The 25,529-nt window shown below is 33.3% G+C and overlaps 2 protein-coding genes across 2 annotated transcripts; both read right to left on the reverse strand.

Moving 5' to 3' along the window:
• Positions 1–4,783: 4,783 nt before the first annotated feature.
• On the reverse strand, positions 4,784–25,519 carry LOC107161429 (uncharacterized). The gene is made up of 4 exons (XM_089217780.1): positions 24,517–25,519; positions 10,993–11,147; positions 9,637–9,934; positions 4,784–6,914 (listed from the first exon to the last, which is right to left on the reverse strand). Exons 2-4 carry the CDS (start codon positions 11,141–11,143, stop codon positions 5,435–5,437), a joined length of 1,929 nt encoding a protein of 642 aa, XP_089073906.1. The 5' UTR covers positions 11,144–11,147; positions 24,517–25,519; the 3' UTR covers positions 4,784–5,434.
• On the reverse strand, positions 17,994–18,764 carry LOC107161428 (uncharacterized). Its single transcript, XM_015507834.2, has one exon. The coding sequence runs from the start codon at positions 18,762–18,764 to the stop codon at positions 17,994–17,996; it is 771 nt and encodes a 256-aa protein (XP_015363320.2).
• Positions 25,520–25,529: the final 10 nt, after the last annotated feature.

The following is a 25,529-nucleotide window of genomic DNA, read 5'->3' on the forward strand; positions in this document are numbered from 1 at the left end:
TCTTGTTAGTAGGATCTGAAAAAAAAGGAAGGTCTAAAAATACAGTAGGCTTCACTCAAAATGTAGGTCTATAAATTACCTATGAATTTAATGCTAACAATAACAAAAAAAGTTTATTTATTTATAAATAAAAAAATTATTTTTAACATGGTTTGTTTAGGAAAATGTTCATACTTAACACTGATGACTTGCAGTGCTTGGCGGTTTGAAGAACTACACCACTCTAACAATATCTGATCGAAAATAAAAATATTCTTTCTGACGCATAACCTGTTCTTTATAATCGTTGTATATAACCAATGGTATTAGTTAGTTATACATTTATTGAAATTTTGATGAAATTTAATATTTTCACAAGGAACAATAATTTTAATTATTTTTTTGTAATTTTAAATTAATATTATTATTACTTAGAGCTTTTATGTAAGCTTTCACGTAGGTAGTTATATTTTATACAATGTATAAGTACATTGGTAGGTATATAATTTACACAATAATATTTTTTAAATATTTTGAATAATTTATAGTTATTTTCTATTTTCTATTCTATTAAGTTTGAACTTATCCACTCCATCTTACGGTAAGAGTGTTAATTGAAAAAAAGTTAAATTTAATAACAATAATAATTAATATAAATCATTAGGTACCTAGCTATACCATTTATTAATAAAATCATTAAATATTTTTAATCAAATAAAAAGTGATTTTAAAATCGTCAGTATCCTTTTATTCAAAACTATTACATTTCGATGACACTCCTTGAAAATTCCCAGTGCAGACTAAAAAATGAAATAGTATTCGTGATCTGCTATAAATATGATAATATTCAATCTCGTATATGAGAATGATAATAAAAAAATAGAAATGAAATAGAATTAAAATAAACATTATTATTATTTAATCAATAATTAACATATTTAGTGCCATTAGTGTTCTTGATCAACATTTCATGTCTGTTTTTTTTTTTTAGTAAGAAAATCGTTTAATCAGTCTACTAAGCGGTCTACATTATAGAAAAATTACACGGAAACACCACTTATTTTTATTTTTTTTACTATTCCTATTTTAATCGAAAAACAAATTCCACCTTGTCTGGACACGTGTTTACCACGAAGCAAAAGGCCGACGAATGCCGCTAAATATTCGCTATGAACTCAAACGTTATCATGCTGATAACATTCTTCTTTCTAGAAAAAAAAATTTCCGCATAGCCGGATTGCGCAGCTTGATCCAACTTCCGCTGAGGGTGGTGACTCGTAAAACGTTATATTTTTTCTGTGACATAACATTACGGTAAATATACCATAAATATGTATTAATAGACCCAATAAGAGTAATTTAAATGATTAGGTTCGCGTATTTGAGTCGTCGCGATACTGTGATATAAGAGTTATTAATTAAAATAATTATTACGTCATTTTTCGCGATAATTATAATTATTTATTAAAATATTTCAACTTTCAATAATATGCATATCATAATAGGTATTATGTTTTTCCATTATTATTTTTGTTATTATTATCTTTATGATAAGTTTATTTTTCTTATTGGCTACGATGAAATGTAAATAAAACCGAGTTGTAATAACATAACAAACTCCATAATGAACAATAAAATGAATATACTCCAGTCATTAGCAATTGTAGTTGTAATGTTTTTGATTATTTTTCTTGTTTTTGCGAAATACATTCCATTATACCGATTATACCACGTGAAGCACTGTGACAATTCAGTGAGTATCGGCTACGATTTTTATATTGTAAAAAAACAAACAATTAATGCACACACCTGTGTGTTTTATATCCAGACATCAAACGGAAATACCGAAAACAAAACTGATTCATCTCCGCCTATAAAATCGCCGATTTCGTTTCTTATTGTAAATTTTGTCTACGTTTACGCCATTATGATAATCATTATTTGTTTTTACGGCTTATATGGATGGGCCGCGATGAACGTGATAGTTGCTATTGAAAAATATTCAAAACAAACCTGTAATATCGAAAATGCTGATAACAGCAGCAGCGACATCGTTTTGATTTCACAAAATGCAGAGGACGATAAATTGATTCCCGAGACAATTCCATTGCAAATTTTATCAGAGACAATGGAATCTATTAATACTAATAATGACCATTGTACGTGGGTAGGCGATTGGAACAAATATTGATAGGTACTGTCTAAAATCGATTATAAGTATAACATTGACTTTATTATAGATAATTCAAACAATTTTAATATATACCTATCATATGTAACAATGTAAGGTATGTATTAATTAATAATAAAATGTATACAGTTTATAATCTTAAATAAATATTGGAAAATAATAATAATATTTAATCGATTATTAAATTGTTGATTCGAATTGCGTGTTAAAATAAATGTTTGTTGGTACAATAATATTTATGTTTGGTTGTATGCTATAATGGTGTACATAAAAAAAAGATTTTGTGGCTTCGCGTTACTCAATAATATTTATGCGCCATATATTTTCAATTGATTTTTCATAGAGCTTAAGTAAACAAAAATAACTTATATCAATAAACATGTAAATAACACAACCATAGGAACAAAAATATTTTAAACTGTAGATTATTATGTACTAAAAAATTATTCTATTCCCATTAGATAATAATTTGGAATTTATAATTACAATGTCGTACCTTTGCTATTTTATGTATTATGAGTCAAATATTATATACTTCAAAAATTTACTGTTTAAATTTCAAAAAAAATCAGTGTTGGCTTGGCCTATTCAGATATCCAGCAATTGCCAAGGGCTTTAGAACATTATGTAAAAAAATAACTGTTCCTGACTGACTGATTCATAGCCTAGCTGGAACAACTGAAGCTATATGAGTATGCAATTTGGTCAGTAATTTTGTTTTAGCGAACATTTTTTTATTGATAATCTATATATATATATATAAAAATGGAGACAAAAAATTCGAAATTGCATCAGTTGAGAACGGCTGGGCCAATTTGGCTCAAATTTTTTTTAAATGATAGAGAATGTCGGGTAGCGGGTTTATAGCATAAATTATGGACCTAACTCCTGTGAGTTAGAGATTTAGAGACAAAAACTGAGTTACACCGGCGGCGCCCACTAGCAGATAAAAATATAAATATAAATCTATATATATATAAAAATGGAGACAAAAATGTATAACATTTCATCAATTAAGAACGGCTGAACCGACTTTGCTCACTCTTTTTTTGTTTGGGTCGTAATTGCCAGGAGAAGGTTCTTACGAATGAAAAATTTGAGAAAGCTATCGGGTTAGAGAAATAAGATGAGGGTGTGATGAAATTAAAGTGGCGCCATCTGCCCAGTAAAAAATAAAATAAATAATATTAATATATTTTGGTAGTCAAAGGCAACCATTTAAACAAACAAGTGCTCTTGAGAGCAGCTGGACTTATTTTTAGGATGGACATTTTTGTTTATTTATAAATGGTTGCTTTAGTGACGGTTATTATTGTTCTGTGTTATTATAGTGATGGTTATATATATATTTACATTCTTAAACAGCTGGACCGATTGCGACAAAATTTGGTACAGAATTTTATTAGACATATGGGCAGAAGATATTGTAAGTTAGAAAGTGTTATGCCTAAATATCATTGAATCGAATATTTAAATTGTCATAGGTACATTATATTGAAAAAACGAAGAAAATTACATAATGATATATGAAATTGAATACCGTTGTAAGATTATAATATATTTTAACCACTATCTATCATTATGTATAAAAATATACTGATGTCTGATAACATCATCACATGAAATGAATTTAACACACAATATGAACTATGGACCATAAAAGAGATAGAATTTTTAACGGGCTACGAAGTGCATGGGTTCAGCTAGTAATTTATAATTTAAAAAAAACCCAATAAAAATTGAAAATAACTTTTATAAAATTGTATGGTGTATAGAAAATGCTAATACGCATTCGATGAAAATATCACAATAATTTTTGTATTTTTTCTCATAGTTACTTTTTAATACAACTGTGGACAATTTTCTACTTTTGTAGTTAACAATAGGTATATAGTCTCGATTATTGCGTCTTCCAGCTTTCTACATACTTGAATGAGTCGTTACGAGTGTACGTAAAAGAAAATGTTGTAAAATCGATATTCTTCAGAGTGATTTGGCATTCATTAGTGATATTCTAGAATGTTTCAAGTAGACTGAGCTGAAATGTGTGATTTAAATAATAAAACGTCTACATTGAAAAATTGGTTTAGGTACCTACCTCCAAAACACAATTATTATGCCATGATATAACCTTGTTATAAACAATAATAAAATTGTTATACAATACTCGCAAATTAAAAGTTTCATAATCAACAATTGGAAAAATTGTGAAATTTTGACTTGCCTTCATTTGTTGTGTACTCGTATATCAACCATTCATAATATAATTCTGAATCTAGTTGCCGTAATCGCACGGGCCACTCAAGTGTTCTACTTTTAATAACATCAGCTATTTATAGCGTTACATGAACGTATCTCTTTGCGCCAAATGCCAATATAAAATTTGAATGAATTAATAATAATTTTGAACAATACAAGTTGATAAAATTATAGTCTATATAAATTATCATATTTATTATTTTTTAACAGACAATAATAATATTATGTCTATAATATGTTTGTTAGAATTAGAATACGCATATACATAGGTATATAAAAGAATAAACAATTTTTTACCAACAAATATGTATTAATTAATTATTTATTTATATAGTGTAAAATATAATACGCATAGTCAAACAAATTATTCAATATTATTCAACAATAAAAAAATAAATACAAATAAAAAGCAAAAACATTTTCATAATAAATACTATAAAATTCTAAGACTATTTTATATAAAATTAAAAATATCACATTAAAAACGAAATGAAAGTTCATAAAAAAATTTGATTTTTTCTCTTATTTTAAGAGTTCGTTATGGTCAAAATGAAACGTTTTTATTTACCCTAAAGAGATGACTCATAAATATTATAGTTTCATACCGAAAACATGTTTTTCTTCATCCTTAGTTAAATATCGAAATAATATGATTTTTCCCCAAAATAAACTGCAGAAGTTATATGTTTTTTTAAAATTTAAAATAAGAATTCAATTGCAAATATAACCAGTGTAAAAAAAATCTGGAACGTAGTTATCTAGAAGAACTTCTCACGTTTATATTGGAGAAAAATTATGTTTCTACGACTATCGAGAACTGAGGAAAATGCGAAGAACCTAAGCATGTTTTTAGGGGGCAAATTTTGTTACCAAAACAGCCTTTTAAGTCTAATTATTATTATAAAGTATATTATATCCAAACGAGTATTGATATTTAGATCGTATTAGACATTGACATAATGATATGAGTTTGGGAAATTACAAGTAACGAGTATGTGACTGAGTTTAATTTTCATGTATACAATAACATAATAACTTCAATTTAGCGTCATTTATACAAATACTTTGATTGCCATATAAATTTAATCTACTAACTGAACCAACCATTTTAAAGTTATCGTTATGTTGCCTTAATGTTGCTTCGAATTTCGCAAAACCAGGAATTGTAGTTACTTGGATCTCATAATCTTTTACCGAATTATTATCTTTTCTCATTTCAACTGACGCTTTGTGAATTTCGTGTAACGTTAGAAATGCACAAAGTGTATTATGTGCCGACAACTTGAAATTTATATATTGCATTAAGGCTTTGGAAGCTTTAACGACGTTTGAGTCATCTACAGCCAATTTTACCCTCTCCTCATGACACGCACAATAGTTTTTAGGTATTCCCGCTGTTTCACAATTTTTCCTTTCGGAAATTTCTAGGAACAAACTAGTACCTCTTTTATTTTCGTTCATTTTCATTCGTGTTGCAATTGAATCGTCATCGAGCTGTTTCATGTCGATGAACTCTAATAGTGTCTCGTGTAAATCATATGGTGTAGTAAGCCGATTTGTGTTTTTATTCAAATTTTCCATTGCTCCGGGATACATGTTTTGAAACCATTGCGGTATGATGAAATTCAACATGGGTAATTTATCCTCCAAACTACCCTGGTATGTGTCCCTAAAGCATCCCCACCTGATTCCATGATCACTCATTAGTATGACAATCGTTTTGTTGAGCTCGCCTGATTTATTAAACGCATCAAAAAAGTTTCTTAAATCGTCGTCGCCAAATTTTGGATACTCAATATAATCGTGCGTTAGACTCGTCGTCCAGAATACACTCATGTATAAGTGATTAGTCATAGATAATGCAATTTTTAAAGCATAATCAAGCAACATGGCCATACCCAACCTAGAGCCAAGACAACCTATTGTGTTTCCAATAGATTCGTGGCCTATATCGTTTTCAGCATGGATCATAATAGGTCTTAAATAGTGGTCAGTGGGTTGTTTTAAAAATCCAGATTTTAAATAATTAAACATTCCAATTAAAGTACTATCTTCTGCAAAAGCTGTGCTAAAATTAGCATATTTATAATCATCCCATACAAAATTACAGTTATCAAAAAAATTGTTGTTTTCAGGCCAACAATTTATTTTCAACTCTTCTATTGACATTCCAGTTAGTGTAGGAATTACATTTGGAAACGTGTTGTCCTCAACTTTATTATAACCTATCATTTCCACAATTCCAATTTTAGATAAGAACGCACTAGTTTTTGGCATTTGTCGATGAAAGTTCATACGAGACACCGCGTCCAAACCCAAAAGTAATATACTTACTTCTCCGTCTTTTCGGTTTCTTACTGTCGGAGTTGGGCGTATGAATATATGATGATATTTGTAAATTATAGTTGAATTTAATGTGCATACTACTTCAACCATTTCATTTGAAACTGTTGTGTTGTGTACAAAATATACTTTTTTGCCAAGTCTATAAGAAAAATAATACATTTACAATTATTTTCACATAATATTTCTAATTTAAAATAAAAATAATATGATCGTATACATATAAATTTATAGTTATGTTATTCAGTTATTGTTATATAAGGTGTAACAGTATTATTAAACAAATTTCCATTACAAATATTACTATATTTGTTAAATAGTACAGTTAAAGTATAATACTGTTAAACCCTGTATAATAACATATCTAGTATATTATTATTATTTTATATCACAGACCATTGCAAGTATGGTGTATCTTACCACTTAATTTAAAAATATTATGTAATATGTTGTGAACGCTATTAGGTAATTAGGATTAGCGTTAGGATGTACTATGTAAATGTCAAGTGAGCCTGTTAGTGAGTCAGTTTGTTTTTAAGGGTGTCAGTTAAAATTGTAAGAATAAACAACAAAAACAAAAGTCGTAAAAACTTTAAGAGATTCATACAATTCAAATAACCTACCACAACATTATAAAATAAAATTTTAATTTTATATCACAAATTATAGACAGTTAAGTAGTATCATATATATATATATATATGATACTACTTAACTGTCTATAATTTGTGATATAAAATTAAAATTTTATTATATATATATATATATATGTGTATTATATATATAAGAATTAATTAGTTTAGTTTTTCCCTATTTCAGTTATTAACTAATTGCATCCATTTTGCATTTTTTGGACGGTTCGATTAATATACTCCCTCTAAAGAACAGGATTATGAAAAGGAACATGAAAACTGCAGGTCAAGTTTCTATTTAGAAACTATAAAATATAACCTAAAAAACTGTTCTCCAAATCAGTTTGAGTAGTTGGACAGCTAACTAATTACTTTGCTATAATATTTTAATTTTTGACGATTTATTTACATTATTTATTTAGAACACTTGGGTTGAAGGTAGTGGATTAACATGATCCATTCTGCTTACCTAAAATTTAAAACATATTAATAACTAGGCCTAGATTTTAATACAAAATGAGTTGTTTTTGGGAAAGTCACCGGAAACGCTTTTAAACTATGAAATTCGTTTCATATATTAAATAGGTACATCGTATTTTCGTTTTTTTAAATATGTTATTATAATTTTGATAATGTTTAGTGTATACTTCATATCATAAAAATTTTTATATTAAACTTAAGTGATAAATCAAAAATGCTGTTTGAGACCATTTCATAATATTTAGTTATACAATTAGCCCAAACATTGAAAGGGAGCTGAACCTTTCAATAAGTTAACCTATAATAAGCCCAACGAAGCTTTGCCCAAACAACATTGTAAATTGTATATAGCAGCGTTATTTAACTACCTTAAATAGGTGTGCGAAGGCCTCCATTTTAGGGTATGCAGAAGACTACCACTGGGGCACCCTTAAAGTTTTTTTTAAGCTTTCAAAATTTTGACAATACTCAAATATTGAAGTGTTTTACTGTTTAATTAAAAAAATATTGTAACAAATACCATTACAAAATATAAAAGTATGTATTTCACAAATACTTGATAGTTGATAGCTGATAACTGGATTTTTCTACTTTAAATTTGCTAATAGTACCTACCCGAAACCGGTATATTTATAAGTTGGACGATGGTTATAGGCTGTTATAGCATAGCAATCACCTTATTATGATTTTATATTAAATCATATCATATCGAATCAAACCCTATCACTGCAGTTAGTCTGATATAATTTCCCTTGTTTTTAATCATTTGTTATCATTATAAATATTATAATATACCTACGTACTAATTATTTTTCTAGCGTAAAAAGGGTGTTTTACACAGCCGATTTTCGCTCCCCAAAGAGCCCCAGGGTATGCATGCTAGCTAGTAAATTGAGCAACTGTGATAGCAATTTTTCTTCATGTACGCGTTAGAGTTCAAAATGATTTGGCGACAATTTATGACGTTGCTGTGATTGAATTAATTTAAATCTAAACAATAATACTGGCCTTGGGTGTTAGAAACGTTAGGATAAATTAAATCTCACTAAATCTAACCAAACATTACAGACTAGATTTTGGCTCGACTAACTGGCTAGCAGCTTTTGATCGTTAAATTTATATTATTTTTATTTATATATTTACCTAAGGGCTAAGTTATATGATTTATCTATCTATCTCATGTTTTGTACTATATAGATTTTAACTATGATTTATGTTTTAAAGTACAATGTAAATAACAAACTATGAATATCATCTCAAATAAATTCAAATTTAGAAAACATTATCACCTACTTATTATTTTATGGTGACTTTTGAGTAATCAAAGTCAAAAAGTAATTTTTAAGGAAACTTATTGCTATTGATCATCCATAACTTAAGAAATCGTAAATTGTATTATTATTATTGATTTTTAATTTTTTTTGAATATCTTAGATCCTAGTTTTTTTTTAAACGCATTCTACATTCTTTATTTATTTTAATAACATAGACAATATCATGTTACTCCATAAATTTTTAAAAAGTAATTTCGTTACAATTGCGTTCATTTAAATAAAATATTATCAAATTATTACAGAGTTGCTATAAAAAAGTAATTTCGTCGCAGTAAATTGTAATTCGCGTTACGTTACTACTCAAAACTGTAAACGAAATGAGATACCTAGATATACACCCTAAATTAGAAAATATCAAATATATATGTGCACAGAACACAACCTATACAACTAAACCTTAAGTATAAAATACTCTTACTTCACATCATTATCACTATATGATTTAGGGTCTTGGTCGTCGTCAAATGTTGGTCTTTCTATTGGAATATAATAACATTCAAAACTTGGATCTCCATCGCTGATATTTAATGTAGCCCACGCACTCATATTTAATATTAGAGATGTTAAATCTGAGGTGATTAATGGAAAATTATAATGCCATTTCACTTTGCAATTCAGTTCTAGGTTTGGTTTAAAACATTTTTTAATTTCAGGCCCGTTCAAATACATTTCTGGAATTCGACATCCTGATGTATTAATTAAATATCCAGAATTATCTGAAACAAACAACAATGATATATTAATATACTAAACATAATATTTTAATTAAATAATTATTTATTTCATTATAGTTCCTTAACAAGAAAGAAGCAGTAGTTAATATTTAGTAACCAAAGTCATACTTAAAGACAAGTTTTTTAGAAAAATAATCCTAAATGCTCCTTATGTAATCATGTTATCTATACAAACATAATGATAATAAATTATATATTATTAACTTCACACTTTTACAGATATAATGCTCTTAGTAATTTTTTAAAAAATCTTAAAATTCACAAGAAAAAAAAAATTAGAAAAATCAGATTCAACTGTTATAGAGATTTTGAGAATCAAAAATGGAAATATTTCTAGTTTCCAAACTTTTCAAGTTAATTTTATTTTTATTAAGTTTTTCTGTTTTAGTGTCTTCAGATTTAAATAATTGTAATATATAAATAGTGTCAAAAAAAAAAAAATATTAATTTTAATACTCATATGTTATCTTTCGTGTTGGTTCATAATATGTTATGATAACTCCTAAGGATCTAGGTACTACTGAATTTAAAATATAATCAAAAGTGAAAGAAGATAATTATTATATTATTGTGTTAATTATTGATAAAATATTATAGAAAGTGTAAGTATTTTGGTATGATGCAATTTAGAAATATTTATAATTATAATGGTCCTAATGTACTATATTCTAAATAAGTCGAGAGCTATAATATCTATGTAAATTTATTACAAAATCTTATAACATATTTATATTAAAATATAGATCCTATAATACTAATATATGTCAGGAAACAAATTACAGTAAGCTTAATTATCATATTGATTCTTCAATTTCGGGATAGGTAATTAATTAAAACAATATATTTAATTTTTAGACGTTTAAGAGTATGTCTTTTTGAAATTTGAACAATTTATCAACATGGAATAATACAGACGAATCATAAAAGTTGTAGCTTGTAATTAGATTTAATTTTGAATTCATATTTTAATGACTCACGGGTGTCTGTACTCTGTAGGAACCTTATACTTAAAATAAATTAAATATTAATTTAACACTTACTGTGGTTTAAAAAAAGTGAACGTGGTTCACTAAAAATCTCTTCATATGCAGTCAACGAATAATACGAGTAAGTCCATATAATTAATGTGAATAACACAATCCATAGCATGAACATTTTTGGTTTTAAATTGTGCTTAATCGTTTCTAGCATTGATCTATAAAAATGTAAAACTCATGTTAAACTTGAAGTAAACTATATATTTTATCGCAATACAATATTGTTGATGAGGAATTTATCAACTAAGACAAATTTAGATGAAGCTATTTTATTAATAAACACTACCTATTGGATATATAAACAACTGAATAATTAATACAGCCAAGATCGATTATAACACTGTCGATTTATATGCCACAGATTTGTTGTTCAAGCAATAATTCTGACACATAGGTGTTAGTACATTTTTACTACCATTATAGTATACATGTTAATAACCGTTAATGTAGGGTTAATATACATTGAATAAATTGTATATATTCAGTGGCGTCATTTGAGGGAGGAGGGGAGGTTGGAATTTGCTCATATCTGACTTCCAAAGCAGCGCGGTTGGCTGGTTGGTTGTTGCTTTTCAACCATCATTAGTGAAAAACCATGCATAAAATTATAATTTTTTTTTTTAAATATGCTATTAAGCTTACGGGAAATGGTGAATTATTGTTAAGTTACAATGATAAATTGATTATTAAGAATTGATAGATGGAATATAATATGTATATTATAGTCGTTTGAGGAAAGTTGGTGGGTGTAGGAAAAGGGACTTAATATTATTATTGTATTTACTACAGTCTACAACAATAATAATATCAGTATATCATAATTCTATTTAGTTAGAAACAGTTCACACAGAAACTTTAATCTATTTTTTTTTGGTTCAATTTATAAAATCTAAAGCAAATTCCGCATATAAAAAATATTCGGTTCGATCGCACTCTTATTTATCATTAATTCATCATTGATATCAGTTAACTGGTGGCAGCCATGTATTCATCTGTGTTTAGTTTAGTGACTTAGTAGTTAGTTCACTTGCATATTCGGTGGGCACGAATGTAGCTCATTGAGTTTTGTAGTTCGTACCTGCCGTACCTGGGGTGTATCGGAGTTGTCTCATGGATAGTCTCACAACATAGTTACTAGCTCAGACGGTTGTGGCTCGGTTTTAGTGGGGTAGCCCCGGATGAAGCGAGCTAGTGAGGAAATTTCGGCGGGTCCCTCAAAAAAAAAAAAGGGTCCATCGTAAGTGTTAGGGAAATTATTTTGTAATACAAATATAAATACATTTATTTATCTTTCGGTTCAGCACGTAAAATATAGTTCAATCTAGGAAATGTTTATTTGAATATTGACCTTTATTAGTGTTGGTTAAAAATCTAAAACTCGGTGTGCCCATTCTTTGTCTATCCGACGTTAGAGCGGGGTGAACTGGGATGAGTCAGCTAATCGACCGGAGCTTTTTCGATGCCTACATTGACTGTGTAGCGAGTAGGACGATTGGCAGTTTGGCTGACCATCACTGCGGTGATTTTATCTCGGCGAGCGCGGATTTGAGCGTGTGGTAAAAATACGTTCTGCCGTCACGTCGGCCCGAGGGTGATACGGCGACGTCCGACTGTGCTCGATGCCGAAAGTGATCTAAAGTGATTTGAAATCCGACCCAAACTGTCAGCCTTGACGTCAGGCACGCCGAAACGTGCTATCCAGTTAGTTGTTAAGAACTGCGCGGTCGACATGAATTCTTTATCGGCCACGTCTCTGGCCAGCGTGTGAATCAGTCGAAAACCTCAGTAGGTACTTGTATCCGATGGATGGTGATAACGGCCCAACTAAGTCGAAGTGAATGTGGCCGATATGTCGTTTGGGTGAAGTGTAAGGTACTAAGGTGTGATGCTTGACGTCGTGTGTTTGTGTACTTGGGCTCGTTGGCACCGTTCGCAAGCTCGGCTTTATCACATGATTTCTAGATCACGTCCGGCCAGCAATATCGCGATTCTATGAGACGGAGGGTGACGTGGTGGCCGCCATGGGCTTGACCTTTTGGCGGGTTGAAAACTTTGTGTACGTCTTTGAGTGTGATCGGTACCTGATGGTAAGCTCAGAGGATTTAGGATATCTCAGCGTCGGTGATTTGGCGTCGCCGACAGTTCAACGTGACGATTTCGGCGATACGGCAATTGACTTATGTCTATAACATTGTCTCACCGTATGGCGTGTGGTAATTTTGTCTTTATTAGTGTCACTAATAATAATTATTACTAACTAGGTATAAATAAATATAATTAATTTGATTTAATTATTTATGATTTAAAGTGATTGTGGTATTTATACATTTTTAACTGTATTAACCATAAATAGTTATAATTATTTTATTTATTCATGTTTTAAGATTGCTTATTTTATTTTGTAATATGTTTTTACGTTATATTATAATTTTTTCTTACTGTTAAATTTCGCCGAAATGGCCACGCTCTGAAACGGACATAATGGAATTAACATAATATCGCCGAAATGTCCGCGACAAATTGTCGACGCCGAACCGTCCGCGCTGAGAAGTCCCAATCTTAAGTCTGGAGACTGTCACTCGATGCGTTGACGCCTAGCAGGTCCTAGATAACGCTATCTTATGTATGAACATCAACACGCTACTAATTGATTAGTAAAGTAGACTAAGATATGAAATTTATGTAAAATAAAAAATAAAAAAATGAAAGTATATATATAAAATCGACAGGACATATGAAAAATGTAACTTTAGTTTATATATGTAGATGTGTCGTTGTAAGTGAGTAACGGTACCAACTTCACAACAGGGTGAACCAATTCTCCCCCTTGAGTAATAACCCGAGCTACCCGAACTACACCGTCTGAACCTGGCAACACTTCTACCACACGTCCTAGTTTTGCCCTAATGGAGGAGCACTATTGTCTTTAACGACGACCATGTCATCCACAAAGAGCTGCTTTACGGATCAGTGGACCATTTGCTTCGGGATTGTAAGAGATTAAGATACTCGTTTGACCAATGTTGCCAAAAGGTTTGAGAGCACTGGCGCAAGAGTTCCCAGCGAGACAACCTATTCTGAGGAACATCAACCAAATCTCTCTCAGGAACAGCACAAAGTGGTTGGCCAATCAAAAAATGCCCTGGTGTAAGGCATTCCAAATCAGACGGGCCAGTGGATAGTGGAGTCAATGGGCGTGAGTTCAATACGGATTCGACGCAGGACAGGAAGGTAGTAAACTCTTCTAAAGTTGTGACTTGCGTGTCAATTGAACGGACAAATTAAGACTTCGCAGATTTGACAGCAGCCTACCAGATGCCTCCGAAGTGCGGAGCACTGGGAGGATTAAAATGCCAATTACACTCAAAGGCTTTGATGAGACGTGGTTTAGTATCACCATGATTGACCAAAGCACGCAGTTGACGTGCAGCACCCACAAAATTAGTTCCGCAGTCCTCTCCTTGCAACGAACCGATCGAAAGCAGCAAGAAACGAATCAGTTGTCAAATCAAGAACCGGCTCCAGGTGAACGCATTTGACAGTCATACATACGAAAACCGCGATGTAAACTTTATATTGACGTGCCTTTCTAAGGCGGTGTTCTCGCAAAAGCAACGGACCAGCATAGTCAATACCGACTTTAGAAAAAACACCACATTGTTGTACACGGGAGGGCGGTAAATTGGCCATCAACGGTTGGGGGTTTCGGGCCGAAAAACGGACACACACAACACACTTTAAGGTCTCCTGACGGATTAACCGACGAATAGCTACTATCCAAAATTGTCACGAGACTAAAATCGTGATTACGCGCGGGCCGGCATGGCATAACAGTTTATGTCAGTGACGAACGAGTAACACTAACAAATGGGAAAGTCTGGACAGTAATATTGGGTGCTTTTGTTCTTCTGAGATATGAGCATGTGACAAACGGCCACCTACTCTTAACACACCATGTTCATTTAAGAAAGGACGAAGCTGTGACCATGGTTTTGAAATAGGTCGAGATAAAATTAATTTATGTCTTAGTTGTCCCACAAAATCGCGTTGAGATGCTTTTACAACAACGTTAAATGCTTCATCAAGTTCTAACCTACTGGGGTAAGGAGTTAAGAATGTTTTTTTACGACAACGACCTATAAATTGTCGAACCCATGCAATGACAACGAGCAATTGGTTATACGACAAAAATCTACTAATCCATTCGACAGTAGGTGCCGACGATTGTATAGACAAGGCAAAAAGTTTGACCTCAGGGATTTCATTGGGAGACAAAGTAAAATTATCCGTACTCCTATCTGAAATCGGTCGTGACAAAATTCTGGACCTTGCCAATAAAGAGACATGTTAATCAGAGCAACCGGAGACAAGCCCCGAGACGCACAGTCAGCGGGATTCAAAGAAGTGTTAACGTGCCTCCACTGGCAGCTGGGAATCATACTTTGTATTTGGGGAACTCTATTCGAAACAAAAACCTTGTGAGATTACGGGCTTTTAAGGTCCCAATAAACCACCCATGAGTAAAGGGGAACACTTTACTCATGACCTGTGAGCCGCACCGCGTGATGACCCAAGGGCCAAGTCGGTGGAACTCACAGGCTTTGATACACGCAGTGACGAATGAACGCCAAAGATTCATTTATAAGGGGAGACAAAAAATATAACATAATAAATAGTGATAAAGCACTAATAAATAAAGAAAACATGAGGTTTTAGGGTAATGATGGGGAATATATTTTACATAGTATAATAGTTAATAAATTTATAAATTGGAGGTGGCTCTCGCACACAGAATTACCATGGGGAATATAATAATTTGGTATACAGTTTAGTATATAATTTGGCATACACAGTTTTAGTATATAATTTGGCATACACAGTTTTAGTATATAATTTGGCATACACAGTTTTAGTATATAATTTGGCACGTGACAAACATTAGGAAATATAGATATAGGGACGAAACGAAACCACGGATCGGCCCACGAGGTTCGGCGGAATACTAATATATATATATTGTTCACCGAGTTACCTCGCCAACCATTGGGTTACCGCCCGGCATATCGCTAGGGACGGTAATCGGAATGAGAGGAGCGATAGGACGCATGTCTAACAAATATCGTATATATTATTATAAGGTGACAAGGGTTTTGGGGGGAATGGTGTGATACATATTACGCGTTGAAGTGATGACTTGAGCTGAGTGGCTGGTTGACGATGTTGGTCAGGTATTAGTGACCGACGGCTGTGATGAGCTGGCCTGTTGACCATCGACACGCACGTGGTCGACATGGCCCATCGGCGTCGGGCACTGGAACGACGGCAGCTTCAACCGACATCGGGCCCGTGGTTTTGCTTAGCCCATCATAACAGGCGTTGACAGCGTTGGACAATAATGAAAAAATCAATAGACTGGTCGTGGACACGAGGTTGCGTAACACGAGAGAACGAGAACCGGCGCGTCTTGACAGAGACGTGGTGTTCAGGAGACGTTGGTGAGAAGAAGAAAAAAAAATGGTGTCGAACGGTGTCCGGTCGCTGGCCGCTGTTGTCGTAAATGATGTCGCAGTGGGAAGAGTCAGGGTAGGCGTATTGCGGGACTTTTACAATATATAGATTAATTGAGATAATTGTACTGCGGCGAGCGCACCGACGGACGCGACAGAGGCGCCGACGGCAGCCGATGGCGGCATGCTGTGGTGACTACGGTGAACACTGCTGCAGGCGGGGAGGTCGGGGATCATTTATTACATAACATAGTGGTAATCGCGGGCGCGCTATTAATACTGGGATGGTCACGGACCGACAGGTGTGCTCATTTTATATTGTAGGTAATAGGTGTACCCATTGGTTTCGTATAATAATAGGGCCTAAAATTCTGTGACGTTACAACCTTATATTGCAATTCGGTGTTAATGATCCATGACAGGGCCACAGAAGAGTCAGACCAACCATAAACACCATCACTAGACAACCTCTTGCTAAGTACGCAAAGTATCCTGTGCATCCACCGGGAAAGTAGTAAGGCTGCACATAATTCCAGCCGTGGGATTGATAACTTCTTAATGGGTGCCAACTTAGTCTTAGTACCTAATAAAATAACCTTCACATCATTAGAGACTGTTATAATCCGTAAATTTACTACCGCGGCATATCCACGCTTAGATGCATCACAAAAACCGCATAACTGACAAGAAAATGTCGGAAACGTAAAATAAAATCACGGGATGCCAATAACAGAAATCCTAGATAATTCCTCTAGAAATTGTCTCCATTCTACCTCAATATCACTAGGCAATGGATCGTCCCAAGCGATCTTTGATATACGTTGCATCAAGGTTTTAGCGTAAAAAACCATCGGACTAAGAAATCCAAGTGGGTCAAACAACTAGGCGATAACGGATAACACACGTCTTTTTGTAGGAACAGCCTTATCTTCCAGCTTGATGGTATAACTGAAACAATCGTCATTAGGTCTTCATTGGAGACCTAACACCTTTAGATGCCATCATAAATCACGTTAATTGCAATTGAATCCAACAAACGGTTTTCCAAGGAATGTAGTCTAGTACTATTTCTGAATTGCTAAGCCATTTCTTTAACTGAAACCACGACCGTTTTAATATGTTAATTAATGAGGATTTAAAATGCATCAGTTCGTCAACAGAACCTGTACCCATGAAAATATCATAAACATATGTTTGTAACTGCAACGCCTCCTTCACCGCAACCTCTGCATCGCAATCATGTTCGTAAATAAATTGAATTGTTCTGAGTGCAAGGAAAGGCGGGCAGTTAGTTCCATATGTAACAGTATTCAACTCATAATCACGGACCTCATCGATGGGTGACGACCGCCAAAGAATGTGCGGGTAAGGTCTATGTTCAGGATTTATTAAAATTTGACGATACATTTTGCATACGTCAGTTGTGAAAGACATATTGAAAACTACGGAATCTAAGTAAATGTCAACAATATTAAACTGAAGCTTAGCACCTGTGAATCAGCAATCATTTAGAGATGCCCCGGAATAGCAGGATGCAGAGGCGTCAAATACCACCCGAACCTTCGACACATCAGTAGGGTCTTTCAGGACAGCATGACGAGGAATGTCATATAAACCTGGGCGTGAGGCGAGGGACATGTGACCTAACTCTAAATACTCTTGCATGAAACGTCGATATGAATCGTAAAGTGGTTGATTGGTTTGAAGCTTACGTTCTAGATTTAAGAACCTTTTCATGGCCACCTGCCGTGAACCTTCAAATGCGTTGGACAGCCCAAGCCCGTGAAAAGGCAACGGAACAGAAAAACGGCCATCATCAAGCCGTGACATTTGACTGCAAAACAATAGTTCACATTGCCCTTGCTCAGAAAACTCAATAGGGGCAGGTCCGGGTTCCTCCACCTCCCAAAATCGTTGTAAGGTGTCTTTCAAAGACACTGATAATGACACTAATCCACAATGGGGTTTGCACTGACCAACAACTGGAACGGAACCGACAATTATCCATCCAAATATCGTGTTAAAGGCAGCTGGACAATCCTTTTTCACGATTACCTTACCGTTCTCCGTAACTTCAGGGTACAAATCAGCACCAAACAACATATCAATAGGGCCGGGTTTATCGAAATTTGGGTCAGCCATAGCAAGATGAGAATAATGCTCTTTAAGGGCAATTGGCAATGGTCGAGTAGGCATAGAATTTGTGATATGATCTAAAACCCATGCTGTCGTTTGTAATTGCGGTGAATCAGCATAACGAGGGGTCATAGTACATTTGACCTGACCAACAACCTTTGGTACTTCAACACCGGCCAAACCTGTTACATTCGCGGTCCACCTTTCAACTTTCAAACCTAGACGATCGCTACACTTTGAAGTTAATGCTGTGATCTGGGAACCCAGTCAATTAATGTACGCATAACCTGCATCGAACCAGAATTGTCACGAATATGTACCAAGGCTGTACCTAACATGACATCATGTAAGGTCACCACACTATTTAATGACGTAATAGAGATAATTGGCTCTTGAGCAGGGTTGCTATCTTCAACACTATCTATAGATGCGGACTCGAAATGTAACAAAACATGATGTTTGATGTTGCATTTAGAACAAGACTTTGATGATGTACATTGTGGAACTAAATGCTTGTCCGAAAAGCACATGAAACACAAACGAAGCTTACGAGTGACATCACGCCGGTCCTTAACAGCCAATCGTTTGAACTTAAAACATTTTTCAATAACATGGTTCCCCTTACAATGCTGGCACTTAATAGAAACATATGATTGCGAGACCTCAACTCCGACTAAGGAAACACGAGGAGGCTTCTCTTTGTTACCACGGGGACCCACAAGTTTAGGCGTAATCGTAGCTTTTGAAACGCAACCGCGAATTGTTTCTACATTTTCAAGGACCTGAACACGAGTCTTAACAAATGCCATCAGTTGAGAAATCGTAGGATATTCAACGTTATTTTCCGCTTCAAAAAGTTTTCTACAATATACAAGGTTGGGCAAGATACTCAAAAAGGAGTATTGAGATACTAGATATAAGATACTTTGCTTTGGAGTATCGCAATACTAGATACTCGATACTTGGCTTTGGAATATCGCGATACTAGATACTCGATACATTTTAATAAAATTAGTCAATGGATTTTTAAAAGTTATAGGGATGGGCACTTCATTAAGTAATTAGAATGACAAATAAAATAATAAAAAAACTGACACTTATTCAGTTATAATTATAAATTAGTAATAAAACAAAATAAAACAAATCAACCGTGTTCATTAGCTACTTTATCGTGAAAGGTACCTACACTATAACGTTGTAATTATTGGGTACACCATTATACAAAATTATGGATACCTAATAAGGTACAGACGTAAAGTCCAATTCAATGTGCGTGTGTCACAGTGTATATATGTAATATATATATATATTATATACAATATACACCACACGACACACACATAACTATATTTTATGATTTATCGGTACTGTGTTGAAAACTTATTTCTAACAACCTACAATATTAAATAAAAATATTAATTTCTAGATCATTAATTATTATGATTATTATTACTTCTTATTTCTTCTTATTTTAATAATAAAATCAGAATTGTATTGTATCTTGTATCGCATCATAAATTATTTTATGAAATAATAGATACATTGACTAAAAAAGTATCGCGATACAAGATACTCGATACTTCATATAATTGTATTGCGATACAAAATACTTGATACTTCATATAATTGTATCGAGATACATGATACAATTGTATCTAAGATACGTATTTACGATACTTGTATCGAAGATACTGCCCAACCTTGACAATATAACGGAAGACATCTGGAAGCCAAAGTAAATAGTATATACGATGACAGGTCAGGAATGTTTAACGCCGAAAGGCTAGCACTGGTCTCATCAAAGATGTTGAGAAAAGATGTTAACGAAGCTAAAGTCTCCTTGTCACACACAGGTGCATTCAATAACTTTTCAACAAGAGAACTGGATAGCTGGCGAGGCTTGTCAAATCGCTGTACCAAAGTCGACCAAGCTAACGAGTATGTTTCACCTGATACAGTAATACCCATGATAACATCCGTTGCTCCAGGTTGTAAGCAACTTAACAAATAATAAAAATTTTCAATATCCGACAGACTAGAATTTTGACCTACCAAAACAGAAAAACTGTCTCTAAATACTGGCCACATGTGAATTGTACTGTCGAAAGAAGGCAGAAGTATTTTAAGTAATCTCATACATCGAGTATCAGCTGGCCATGAAGTGCTACCTCGAGAATCAAAAGATGAAGTCGGAGGAGTCGATAAACGGTGCTCTTCGTTAGGTACAGAACTAGACATATGCATGTTTGCACCAGCAATAACTAACATGTCAAGTTTCGAAGCTACACCAGTATTAATCTTGTTTTGATCAACTACCGATCGAATCGACGCAACCATTTCCCTCACATCAGGTTCACAATCAACATCAAACTCTGAAATTAAATCCTAATCAATGCAGGCATTCAATTACGCATCATTCTCAATATTGAATTGTGACCATAAATTGTCAATGTCACGGGCAAGACTGAGAAACTTAGGAAGCTCACACGAAGACTCAAGCGCCCGTTTTGACGATTCAAAAACCCTTTTTATATTGGTCGCCGCATTATCACGTTTTACTTGAGAGAGTGTCCTGGAGCGCTTAGCTCTAGCAATGTCAACAACCTGACTAGGCATTATTACCAAAAAATAAGGCAAATATGGTAATATACACAAAAAAAAAAAAATAGAATAATATTTTCAGTAACACAAGCACCAACAGGGTAACCAGGAAGTCCAAACTACTAGTTTAGCATAAACGTTAAACACCTTGCATTCGGTTCAACTAATATAAATTAAAAATGATACCTGCAAATATATACCAACAACACATCTATTGTGAACCCTTAAATTAAATATTTAAATAATATGTAGAATATTCACCCTAATTTACTTTTCAACTAGTGTGATGTATCAAAAAAACAATAAATACTTTAACACAGCTAACAGTTGTAACCACGCTCTGCTACCAAATAATGTCGAATAAGCACTCCTGTCTAGCGGTTGGTGAATTACTCTGTAAATAAAATCTTTTAATTTACACAACTGGTTTCTGTGTTAAGGAAAGGAATCGAAACAAACCTGTCAATTACCAAACTAATTAATTGAAGTTTAATTATTTCATAATAATTAACAACAATAAGAATGAGTAATAAAAACGGCAATGTATTAATCGAACCACGTATCAATAGAAAACAATATAATATAAATTTACAATAAATGATACAATAACATAGTCAAGACCTAATACAATATTATCATTGCGCGCATAAAGAATTACTATGTTAAATAATTCTAACATATTATATATACAGAAAGATGCTAAACTTTCGCATCATAATTATTATATAATGTACTGATAAACAAAATTTAATACTTAATTACACAGTTTAAAATTGATAACAAAAACCTGTATCGTCGGGTCACCTTCATTTGTCCCTTTTGACATAACCCGAAAACGGAGCACTGACGTCTGTCAAGGCTTCACAAAATACCTTCCACACACGTGCTCTCCAAATGTCCAATAAGTCGCAGAACTGCTCAATCCAGTCAAACGGACGATACCAACTGCATAGACAACCACCCGATCTGTGGTTGAAAGGACGTAAAGTGTAATGCTAATTGATGGAGACCAGTATTACAACGGTGGCGCGAATGGCGGTGTACAACATTGACCCTCGCATACACGGTTCAGCAAACGAAACACGTGAAAATTATCTCACAGTGTGCACGTGCACTCGCGAATAAAATTGAACGAAAAGAACTCCGATTTGCCGGACACGACACACGTTTCACAGCCAACGGCAATGAACACGATAACGGAACGCACGTCGACGTATACAACAACAAAACACACACGCAAAATACGACGGAAAGCAAACGATGGTGACAATGGTCAGCGCCTTTTTAATATCATGTGTTGTCGAGTTCGCAGATCGAACACCAACAAACGGCGAGGCAAGAACAACAAATTTACGCGGGCCGGCAACTGTTAGACGACACAGTCCGGCACCGTGCAACAGAGTTGCCAACCTTGCTGGACAGTCTTGCTCCAACAGTATTATCCATAAATACAGTAGAAATCTCTATAATGAGCATCGCTTAGAACGAGATACTGCTTACAACGAGCAAAATGTTAGGTCTCGGCACAAGCTCATATGATTGTATGTTAAAATATACGTCTACAACGAGTATGGTTATTACGAGTTATGGAACAAATGCACTTTACCGCGCACCTCACGAATTTCGATTTTTTTTTTTTAAAAAAAACGTGTTTTTCAACGCTGATTTCGAAACTGTTTGAATTTTTGCGTGGAGACAATTATTTTGGAAGTTATAGCCCCTCAAAGTTTGCGATCTTATGTTTATACTCATGCACGCAACACTACTGTACACTACTGCCGCGCGTAGCGCGTAAAACGGTTTTAGATTTGTTTTTTTCCCCGATAACAATCTTAAATTATTATTATTTTAAAAATTAAATATTATATAATATAACTATTATAAATTGGGATATTTAAGAAAAGAAAGCACATTTTAATTGGTTTTCGTTCTATATTTACATCAATATCGCTAAATAATATATTTTATAATCATCTTATTACCAAATTGTATAGGTATTATTACTAATATGCATATAGCATAATAAATTATCTCTATGATTATAGAATAAGCTATATTAAGTTATTTTGCAATTATTATCAGCTATATTGTAATCACACCTGTTAAAATAACATAAGGATATTATAGTATATTTTTAGAATCCTTATATTAAAGTAAAATAAGTATATAGTGGCTCCCTTCGCATACCGGCTCCGGTCGCCAAACTCGAGGTCCTACGGACCTCTTGTTGGATGGGGGCTCGGCCCTCAAACCCCCCGGGGCTAAATAGCAAACCTGGGGGGGGGAGCATACCTGCCCTGCGGGCAGACGGATGACCTAACAAGTAAACTTAACTCTGTTAGTTATAGTAACACAAGTATAATATAGCTTCCGTCGTCTATCGGCTCCGATCACCTAACTCATGGGACCACCTTCAGCCTACCGGCACCGGTAGCCAAACTCGAGTTGCTCTGCGCAGCAGTAAAGTAGTATGTCGCGCATGAGTATAAACGTAAAATCGCAAACTTTGAGGTGCTATAACTTCCAAAATAATTGTCTCCGCGCAAAAATTCAAACAGTTTCGTAATCAGCGTTGAAAAACACGTCTTTGAAAAAAAAATATCGAAATTCGAGAGGTGCGTGGTAAAGTGCATTTTAGCCCGAGTTATCGGCTATAACGAGTAAAATAAAACGAACTTGACTAACGATTTTTCGGTTATTACGAACAGTTACCTGCAAGATAAGAACTTTTGGCTATTATTTAGGTAAAATGTATTATTTAAGTCTAACACTAGAAAGATTTTATTACACAAAATATGAAGGTACAGATGCTAAAGAAAAGCGTTGTCTTTATTAGAAACATCGATCAACAGAAAATAAATGAAGCAAAGTTCGATCAAAGATTATTTTAAGAAATTATATTCAAGTTTTTTATAATTATATTTAAGTAATATTTATAGATAAATAAAGTAATAAATCTCGAATTACAATAATTAATAATAAATGTATGTATAAATAATGTATGTGCATACATGTATAAATTCAGTATTAATTTCGACTATAAGTCAAATAAAAAAAGTCGTCGGTTTTATTTTTGTATTTCCCGTTATTAATCGGTTACAACAAATGCTCGTTCTAACCGCATATAACGAGCTACCGGTTATAACGAGAAAAACTACCTGGCCCTTGAAACTCGTTATAACCGATTTCTACTGTAGTTATAATTATTTTATTTATTTATGATTTAAGATTGCTTATTTTATTTTGTAATATGTTTTTACATTATATTACAATTTTTTCTTACTATTAATTTTCGCCGAAATGGCCAAGCTCTGAAACGGACATAATGGAATTAACATAATATCGCCGAAATGTCCGCGACAAATTGACGTCGAACCGTCCACGCTGAGAAGTCCCAATCTTAAGTCTGGAGACTGTCACTCGATGCGTTGACGCCTAGCAGGTCCTAGATAACGCTGATACCGTCGGATAGGACATGGTTGATGCGTATCAAGTTCGACCTTACGCGTTTGTTTTGAATCATAGCATCCACGTGAGTAAACCACTGTCAGGGTTTAACCCGCGGCCTGAGTGCAGTTTAGGCCCGCTTTGTCATAATGTGTGGCCCGCGATCACGTTTGAAATTTAGCATGTATAAGGTCTTACAACGCGGAAGCACTTTTAGTATTATTCATCACTGTTGACATTTTATAAATGAACACCAATATTTATAAGTCGAAAGCTCTTTCAATTATTTACACATTAATGTAAATGACCATTTAAAATTCATTAAAAAAAAATTAAATTGCTCATGAATCATGCTTAAAAAAACATATAGGTTCTCATTTGAATTTTTAAAGTTAGGCTTATCCCTCGAATCACCACATTATAATTAATAAAAATATTTGATATAAAATTAATTTGATTATATGATAATCAAAAAAGGTTTTCACATAGGACAATTTTCCCTTATTTAAATATATAATGCTGAAATCCACCGTTACATGAAATTTGGAACACTCTGTATATAGCACTAGCACAGTGAACATCTTCTACCAACAAGCTAGTTAAGTAATAAACACTCAATATTGTATGAATTTGTTTGATTAATATAATATAATATTAGTTTATAAGCATTCAAAGTTTACTCAAATGCTTTTAATGACACATAACGTGCTGAAACATTTTAATTTAAAATAAAAAAAAGCTCAAATTGTTGTTGTGAATTTTATCAAAATCACAAAATATATAAACTATTTTGTTGTTGAATATTCATATTTTTTTTTTTTTTTATCACCTCAAAATTGACAAAATATT

Source organism: Diuraphis noxia, unplaced genomic scaffold, assembly GCF_037042655.1.
Source record: "Diuraphis noxia isolate RWA-SAM2 unplaced genomic scaffold, SU_Dnox_SAM2 contig0001, whole genome shotgun sequence".
NCBI lineage: Eukaryota > Metazoa > Arthropoda > Insecta > Hemiptera > Aphididae > Diuraphis > Diuraphis noxia.